Raw genomic sequence first — 9,915 nt, 5'->3', positions numbered from 1 at the left:
CGATATGATCGAATAGAGTAGAAATTACTCATATTAAATGCCCCCCCCCCTCCAGTGTCATGTTCGCATGTTTGGCAACCTTGTTTGACTTGTTCTTACTCGTGGATACAACAGTGTCAAAACAACAAAATGTCCTTGTACTGCTTTGTAAGGGATTCAGTGACTCCACTGTAACTAATGCACGATAACATCTTTCTTTCTTTCTTTAGCCTTTCAAAATTCATGTACATCTACTGATTATTTATTTGACTGCGTTTTATGATTCAAATGTTTTATTGAAATTATCATGGTACATAAATGTACCACTTGGTGTTCATCTCCCATCCTCACTTGATGTTTATTTGTTGCAAAATGTTGACTTTTTGATACTGTTCTATGCCAATTTGATCTAGTCTTATAAAGGTATCTTTAGAATTTGTGAAAAGGTTTAATGTAACATACATGCAGAAAGTTTTTTTTTAGTTGTTTGAAAGTTTGAATTGAATTCCTAAACTGTATGCTACTAATAAATCAGTAGAAGGATCAATTGTTAACTTCTTGATTCACACATTAATTGACTTGCGCTCTCATTTCATTACATTAGCTTTAAATCGATCTGTGTGCACAATTTTGGTTGTATGAGATAGTATTTTATACAGTACGTATATAGATATAAATGAAGTAATGAACATTAACATAAGGCAAAACGTTGAGAACAAAAGGGTATTGGCAAAAAGCATCGTTACCTCTGAGAAATAATCGACCCAACACACATTTCAGATTGTGTGTGTGTGTGTGTGTGTGTGAGAATGGGCCTATAGCAGTGTTTCTCAACCACTGTGCCTGGGGACCTTTGGTGTGCCCCTGAGAAGGGTCAAGTGTGCCCCTTGAAACTGCTTGAAAGCCGGTATTGCATTTATCATTTTAAAAATGATTTAAACTAGTGAAAACAGACGATCTACAAGCACACAACGCCTCGCGGTGTGAGGCGTTGTGTGCTTGTAGATCTGCTGTTTTCACTACTCTTGTGCGACAGCCTTGTATGATGAAGCAGGGCTTTACTTTGCGAAGAAACGTACACATTTTAAACTTGGAGATACAAGGTTTTCCCGACAGTGACGATATTTACACCCCCGTATTATGTTGGTGTGCCCATGGATTCCTGGGACTTGAAAAGTGTGCCCATGCAGAAAAAAGGTTGAGAAACACTGGCCTATAGATGTGTGTGAGATGTGTCAAATTCGTCGTTGGTTGGTAGGTTACATGGAATTACTAGCTTTATAACTGCATAGGACTGTTGTGTATTTGAACTTCAATCTGAGACCATTGTCTTTTTACATTGCCCATATACCAGTAGTAGGTTTTGATACTACTTTGGTTGTATTTGAGGCACGTTATTTATAGAATGGTTTTACATTTGAAAGTATTGCTCCTATAGTTCATAGTCTGTTGGGGTTGTCTTGATCAGTAGAGCAAATAAATGCTTGTAAATGATCACTGAAACCGCGTGACGTGTAATTAATTATATTAAACCATTATAATCACCTATTAATCAAGAAGTATCAGGCAAAACACATTGTACAATTGTTGGTACTCACTTTCTCTATTTAATTCCTCAACTCTTTTCACTTCATGTAGGCCTATGTGTTGGTATCTCATAACCAGACTTTTCACAGCAGTGATATACAGCAGTGGTTCTCTTTTCTTTCCTTTTTTTTCATATCAAGGACCCCCAAACTAAATGTATGCGGCCAACGGATCCACCTTTGAAAATATCTGCCAGCTCAGCTGGGACCCCGTATGTTTGGTAAAAAGAAAATCAGGATTAAAGGGGTTAAATAGATTTTTGATGCTATATTAACTCATGCTGGGGACCCCCTCGAACCCCTTCCCTCAATGGCCCCTGGAGGTACCCGGACCCCACTTTCAGAACCAATGATCTACAGTATGCATGCATGACAGTAGTGATGACAGTTGAGTTAAATCCATAGACCATGCATAGGCAACTGGCGGCACAGGGGCCACATGTGGCCCTCACCCTTAATGCGGCCCACAGGTTAATATTGGAATACTGATATGTTATTGACTTCAGCTGTTTTGACCCTCTTTCATTATTTCTGTCTCTGTAATAGTAGCTTAATGTATTAATGACTTATGTCTAATGTATTTGTATTTAAGTTCATAAAGTTAACATAACTAAATGCATTTGCAATAAAAAAAAAAAAAACTCGATTCCAATTAAAAAATGCTAAAAAATATTCAGAATTCCAATCCAAAAATAGCAGATCTACAAGCTCAAAACGCATCGCAGATGAGCTTGTAGATCTGCTATTTTTGCTACTTATGTGTGACATAGGGAGTAGGGCAATAATTTATGCCCAGTTTCTGCCATAATATGCAATGTGGCCCTCTAGAGTGAGTGTAGAAATATAGTGGCCCTCTCCATCATCAAAGTTGCCCACCCCTGCCATAGACAGTAAGTTAAATCACAGTGCACCAGTCAACACGGTGAGGACTTGAGGAGTAACGTGCGACACAATAGCGCCTCCCAGTGGCCATATCGGCGCACTGCCGCCTCTTAAAAAGTATCCTCGCTCACATGTTGAATGCTAGTGAGCATGCTCTGCTCTCTCTCGATCACATGACCGCGTACCAAGCCGTATGGGTGGGAGAGGAAGGGGAACGTTCTGTGTCTCTTTTCCCCCATGCATGCAATTGCCCCCCTTTTCACTGTCGCCTAAACAATCCAGAGTCCAGACACCGAACGACCGAAGGCGAAGCTGGGCAGAAGAAGGAGGTTTAGGCTGTTGGATTTACCAGGGCCTTTCCCCGGGGAGATCCTCTTTCTGTGTTTACATAAGTTGCCTTCCTGCTTCTGCGGGTCAGATCCCTCTCTGACGTACTGAAAGTAAGTTTAGAGTTTTTGTTTGTTTCCCGGGTGAGTTTTTAACCTCTCCCTCCCTCCCGCATTATGTAAAAGATGTGGCTGCAGCACCTTTTGTGCTGCACTTGCATGCTTGCTCGCTGCTGGCTTAGTTTGCAGGGGTTGAGAAAAGAGTGCACTGCTCGATGCATCATTCATGCATGTAAAAGATGTTGTTGTGCGGTGGCCGATCTTCTCTCTGATTTCCTGCTAGCTTGCCTTGTAGTTTCTCTCTTTCAATGCAACGTGTGTGGCGCTGTGATTTGTCTCCCCGCCCACCCCCCAACAGTGAAAATAATGAAAGCAATCCAATTCAAAGGACTCCTAAGAAAAGCTTACACCAAAGGCGTAGGCAACCTTAGGCACAGGTGCCAACATTGGCACAGCCTAGGGAGGCACCCTGGCATAATATTGTTTTAAACGTGTTAAATTAAATTCAGCCAGCATATTATTAGGCCTACATCCTGCACATAATTCTACATTCATTAAAATTCTGAACTTTTGACTTGGGAGGGAGTCGGGGAGTGTCTTATGATTGTTATAACAATGTCCTGACAAACCGAATTTTGTTATGGGGTGTCATTGAAATTCATGTTGACATGATGGCACACTGACTATCTAGAACAGGGGTGGGCAACTTTGATGATGGAGAGGGCCACTACATTTTCACACTCACTCCAGAGGGCCACAATGCATATATACATAGCAGAAATAGCCGATCTACAAGCTCAAAACGCGCCGCACAGCTTGTAGATCTGCTATTTTTGCTATTTAATTGGAATCCTGAAAAGTAGCTTTTTATTTTCTTCAATTGTTTTTAAATTTCAAATGCATTAATATGTTCTTCTTATGTTAAACTTTATGAACTTAAGATAGAAATACATTGGACATAAAAAATACAATAACATTTTAATACTAGTCATTTAGCTACTAATATAGAATAGTTAAATTAAAGTGGGTCATTTTTCCATGTTTGGAATTGTAACAGCTGAAATCATTACTATATCAGTACTCCAATATCAACCTGCAGGCCGCAACAAGTGAAGGTGAGGGCCGCATGTGGTATGATCTAGAAAATAAAAACATGGCACTTCATTTAAAAAAAGGTTGCTGACCCCTGGCTGGTTTACACTCTTCCCCTTTACTCTCCCAGTATCCTCAGCAAAATCCAAGTGCAGACAGAACCAGGTGTTCCTCGCACAGAACCATGGACTCCGACGGTGGAGGAGCCAGTGAAGGGTCTTCTGGCGGACCAGGCAGACGACCCTCCTCTGGGAAAGCCAGTGGAAGCAAGGCTCAGAGGACCCATCATCAGAAGATCACGCCCTTCCACGACTCGCCCATCGCCAGCAACGGCAGCATAGTGTTCCGTAGCAGACAGCCAGGGGGGCCGCCGATGAGAACCTACGCTACTCCACGCGCTCTGCTGTTCGCGCCATCGCCTGTTGTTGCAGACGGCGACAAAACATCTGCCCGAGCTCCACCGTCATCCTCCGTGGCTTCTGCAGCAGCAGGCAAGACTAAAGCCACAGCCAAGGCCAAGGTAATTGTTTATAGCAGGGGTCCTTGACTGGGCTCCACGAGGTCAAGATTCAATACTTTTTATTTTGCCAGCGTTGATTGGAATTTGTTGCACTGCAGCTCTTAAAACATACATATACAGGTAGTTTACATCTGCATTACATTTCTTGTTATTTGTATGTGTTGGAACAATAAAAACTGTTAAAGATAAAACATACATATAAGCAGACAAAACACACAGTCAAATGAGTGGAAAACATACAAAAATACTAGCCACAAATTGCAACACTAGATTGTTTGAATCTAGGGTTGCAATACCTCCCATAGGCAGCCAATGCATCAAAACAGTTTTTTTGCTCTCTGATTGAATTAAACAACGTCAAACTCACCAATATTGGGGCTGTATGGAAAGCTTGGAGTATCCTCTTTCTATCTGCAAAGTGCTTGTTTCATAAAAACCCAGCGTGGACATGTTATGAGCTACTTTTTTATCAAGAAATTCAGTTCAGGTGATTCAAGCACTCAAGTGCTGGAGTTTGGAAGCGCTCATGGGAAGTCACTCAGCGTGTGTACCATCTGGTTCTAAATGTCACATAGCCTAATGAGGCAGCGGGACATGGCGTTATAAAAATCAAGCACTTCCGAAGTTCAACACTTAGAAAGAAAAAAAAACATGTTTGCTCGGATTTTTTAGCAAAAAACTGTTTTGATGCATTGGCTGCCTATGCCAACCTATGCCAACCGATTAAAAAAAAACGAGTGTTGCAATTTGCGGCTACAAAAATACATTCAAATTACCCAGCTTACCCAAATATATCAAGGCGTCACAGCTTGTAGATCTTTGATTGATTGAGTATTTTATTAGACAAAAAATGGAGACCAGTACAAGTATAGTCAATACAATAAAAAAAATGTAGTACAGTACAAGTACAGTTAAAGACCCTGCCTAAAAGGAGCATCCCAAATAAGTCCTGTTACTGTCTTTTTTACGTCGGATCTGCTGTATTAAAACGAACACACAAAAAAATAAATCTTTTTGTCATAGTTTAAGACAGGGGTCTTCAACAGGGGGTCCAGGATCCCAAGGGGGTCCCCAGAGTTACTACAGGGGGGCCTCCAAATCTTTGTGATAGAAAACCTTTTTTTCCTTTTTGATATTAACCACTTGAACCCTAGTGTCCGTATTCTGATAACTTAAGCCAAAAATAGGGGGACAGCCCCATAGGTCGAACTCCCGTTGGGTCGAACAGCGTCGGCAGGTTAAGATAATCACCCGCGTCACGGTTACTGAGGTTAGGTTTAGGGTTAGGGTTAGAGTTAGGCATAGTTTTACTGAGGTTAGGATTAGGGTTTGGGTTAGAGTTTGGTGGTCGATCCAAAGGGTGTTCGACCTAATGACATGTTACCAAAAATAGCAGATCTACAAGCTCACAACGCCTCGCGTTGTGAGCTTGTAGATCGGCTATTTTCGGCAAATACATTTGGTGTAGAGGATAAAAGAAGTTTATTAAGTGTTGACGGTTCAAGTGGTTAAATATCCAAAAACACGCATTGACATGAATAAAAAAAAACAATGATTTTGCTGTCAAACGATTAAACTATATGGAATCAATCAAGAGGTTGAGGGGGTCCCTGCTTAATCTCTCTCTCAACTAAGGGGTCCTTGGCCTGAACATGTTGAAGACCCCTGGTTTAAGACCTTTTTTATGATTTCTCTTCCTGAAAGGCCCATGGCAGTAAGGGAGCAGCCAAGTTGAGCAGGTCTGATCGGCCCAAGACTGAAGCACCCTCGCGGAGCCGCAAGGGCAAGGCTGCCCTGTCTGATAACAAGCCACAGCCAGGTTGGTCACTCTCAGTGTCTTTACTTTGTTACAGATTGTGGTTGGAGTTAACCACATTCACTGTGGATAGGCCAGGGTCCCCACGGTCATGAAATTCCTGGAAATATTTTGAAATTAGAAAAATATTTTTCCAGTACTGGAAAAGTTTTGGAATTGATCAAGGGTCCTGGAAGGTCCTGGAAAAAATAGCTATGCATTGTCTTTGGTTATTGATATTGTTAATACCTCTGAAATGACAAATTCAACATTGGCCAAATTGTCAAATATTCGAGGCAGAAATTGTGAAAATAGCAGATCTACATGCTCACAGAGCATATAGATCGGCTATTTTCACAATAAAACCGTGTTATACAAAATTCCTCAACTCTTCAGGGTGCCGGGGTTCCCAGTTAAAATATGATTATTTCGGGGGTCATGACCTGAGAAGGTTGAGAACCACTGCCATACACTACCTGTCTTTAGGCATTGCACATAGGAGTAAGCGACTTGTTATTGAGATGAATTATTGTTATATAGTCCTGGAAATTGGGTTAAAAATTCTGGAAAGGTTTTGGAAAAGTTTTGGAAATTAATTGGTAAAAATGTGTGGGAACCCTGATAGGCCCTATTTTGGGCATGTCATTATAGGCGAAAATTCTTAAAGGACAACTTTGTTTTTTTTTTACAACAAGGGTTCATATTTTAGATTGTAATTAGAGAAAAGAAAAAGTGAAATGTTTTAATTTGCTTCGTTCTATTGTTTTATCACGTTTACCGTGCTAAAATGTGGGGCATGCCCACGCATGGGGACATGAGTACAAGTGGCTAAATATGTCTTTTTAGACACAATAAGCCAGCAGTTTCTTTATTGCTATTTACAGTAACACTTCTAGCCCCCATAAGTCACATCCAACCATGAAAGGAATGGGCTTATTCTGTGTAAAATGACATATTTAGCCACGTACGCATGCCCCTAGCCACTGAAATAAGAATCTCTAAAACAATAGAAAGAAAGAAATGAAATCAATTTAACACTCATCTTTTATATTCTTTAATTACAATCTAAAATATGAACCCTTGTTGTAAAAAACTAAAGTTGTCCTTTAAATATCCTAGGTTTACATGCTTAATTTATAGTGTATCGTACGGTGGTGTCGTGTAGCAAACGCGTTGTAGCGCTTCTGTTTTTTAAGTGTTTTATATTATTGTTACTACTAGTTTGTAATTAGTAATAATAACTCACTAAGTAACAATCATGAGAATGACTGAAAAATGCTAAATGTAATAATTTGAGAAGCTGAACTTTGCCATTATCCATTCACACTTCTCTCCAGCGGTTAAGCGAAAGAAGAGGAAAATGGGCACGTATAACTTAGTTCCAAAGAAGAAAGCCAGGGTCCTGAAACAACAGGAGAAAGTGAGTACATTCATTCATTGTCCCCCTGACCTGTCTTAAATATTCCTTTCTCTGAGTCTTGTATTAACTTTGACAAGACGGTTCAAAGAAGCCCCTTTTGGACTGTAGCTTTAGAACCACGCTACGCAACACCACATGAAAATATCTACTAGGGATGGGACGATATGAACATTTCATATCACGATTATTGTGACCAAAGAAATCGCGATTTACGATATTATCGCGATAATCAAAATCCATTATCCTGGGGCGGAACATTTGCCAAAAAATAGCAGATCTACAAGCAATTGATCCCAGTGCATCACGGAGGACGATATCACGATAAATTAAATCTCCCCAATACGATTATCATGAGTGTTTTTTTATCACGATAAACAATAATATCGCGCATTGTCCCATCCCTAATATCTACATTTTCCATTACACAAAAGTACCCCTATCAAAAGTACCCCTATAGAAACAAATTGACCCTTTTAACTGTGATTATAATACAATATAAATTTGCATTACAACGATCCTTATAATACACTATAATGGATTATAACTGTGATTATAATACACTATAAAGTATTAATATATTACTATGGTAATTATAATACACTATAATAGATTATAACATTGATTATAACACAATATAATCTATTATCATGTATTACAACTATATCCTGGTGGTCTAAATGAAAAGTCAGTGAGTGATCAGTCATTGTTAAATGTTTGGCCCTGTTTGGCCTTGCTCAGACCTACTCTGGACTGGATACTTTTTAGTACCACGTTTAGTACCACTTTCATACCACTCTACCCAGGTCCTTGTAGTGGAAAACCTGGCACAAGTGGACGGTGTGGAGTGTGGTGTTGGGCCATGTCAGTGGAAAAGGGGCTTTAGAATACATTTACGGTATACTGTCAGAAACACGTTGTTTGTACCTGTCTTCACCCAGTATATACACAATACCTCTTCTAGAGAGGTAGGAGTGTATGAGTGAGTTCAGTGCACCTTGCAGCCTGGGGCATATAAACATTATTAAAAGTTCTGCCACTCTGGTCATGACATTTTCGCTGTTTTGCATCCCCATCAGCATAGTCTGGGCAGACTTTAGTATCTATAATCTGGCGTGATACTAAAATCTGGATACAGGCAATACAATTTCTAACTCACAATTTGTACACAAAATCAACAGCACAAATATAAGCACACCAACCAGATAAAAAAGAGGTTGACTTCTTACTTGGTCAATGTTCGAAGCCCATAGGAATAAAAACAAAGGAAATTGTCATTTTACATTGTCGCAAGTTTACCGGCACATCTCTGTCTGTAGGTCACGCCTGACACTGTTGTTCCCCTGACACATCACTGTGACATCACAGGTGATATCCCAGGTGACATCACCTACATAAAAGTCCATATATGGGTATTCCCCAGAATCCCTTTTATGCCCATATGTGAAGATCCCTGATGTCATCGATATACATCAATGGCCAGATGGCCAAGTCATGGCCCATATCTGTGTGGTTGGTTCAGATAGGAATCTCCATATATGTGCATAAAAAGGATTGAATGTTGTGATGTCATGGGAACCACTCTAACATAATCCCTGTTATGCCCATGTATGGAGATCCCTGATGTCATCAATATTAAGCCCATATCTAACAGGACTTCATATGGGAGTGCCCATATTTGGAGGTAACACTAACATTGGTTCCTGTAATCACTTGCCCACCAAGCCACCTTTCCACCAAAAGAACCTTAGTTCAAGAACCAGAGAACCAGTGCTGTTCAACTTTCTTGGAACCCTGGTTCGTTCTTGCGAACCGGCCGTGAACCGGCTTGCGTTTTTCCACCGGATCGAACCAGAGGAACCAAGGGTTTTGTGGTTCCCGTTCCGAACCAACCTTTACGGTTCGGAACCAACTCTGTTCTCGGTGGAAAAGCTCACCTCTGGTTCATCCCATAGACGGGAGAAAGAACCCAAACCGGCTCTTAGCCGGTCGAAAAGCACCCAATGTGAAGGACCCCCATTTGATATGTATTTGGCAGACGCCCCCTCCCCACACACAGACACGCATATTTGAAAAGAGTTTGTGCCAGGGAGTGGCCCCCCCTGTTCTGTATTTTTGCTGGGGACCCCAGGGGGCCCCTGGCCTGGTCCCCACTTCCATGAAATTCCTGGAAATATTTTGAAATTAGAAAAATATTTTTCCAGTACTGGAAAGTTTTGGAATTTATCAAGGGTCCTAGAAGGTCCTGGAAAAAATAA

At 40.7% G+C, this 9,915-nt stretch overlaps 2 protein-coding genes across 2 annotated transcripts in view; one reads left to right on the top strand and one right to left on the bottom strand.

Annotated features, from left to right (window-relative positions):
- LOC308296273 (RNA-binding protein Musashi homolog 1-like) overlaps positions 1-9,915 on the bottom strand; it is a gene marked incomplete at both ends in the record, with an annotated part of 340,664 nt that overhangs the window by 312,737 nt on the left and 18,012 nt on the right. The gene's annotated exons all lie outside the window — the stretch shown is intronic.
- The window catches only part of ehmt1a (euchromatic histone-lysine N-methyltransferase 1a), a 50,927-nt gene continuing 43,759 nt past the window's right edge, over positions 2,748-9,915 (top strand). Inside the window, exons 1-4 of the mRNA XM_080739480.1 lie at positions 2,748-2,887; positions 4,056-4,445; positions 6,150-6,264; positions 7,578-7,660. Coding sequence (XP_080595606.1) covers positions 4,110-4,445; positions 6,150-6,264; positions 7,578-7,660 — 534 coding nt within the window. The 5' untranslated portion in view covers positions 2,748-2,887; positions 4,056-4,109. The remainder of the gene's footprint in view (positions 2,888-4,055; positions 4,446-6,149; positions 6,265-7,577; positions 7,661-9,915) is intronic.

Source organism: Nannobrachium achirus (assembly GCF_963921795.1).
Source record: "Nannobrachium achirus genome assembly, chromosome: 12".
NCBI lineage: Eukaryota > Metazoa > Chordata > Actinopteri > Myctophiformes > Myctophidae > Nannobrachium > Nannobrachium achirus.
Note: the sequence above shows the minus strand (reverse complement) of the source record. Positions and strands in the feature narration are given on the sequence as shown.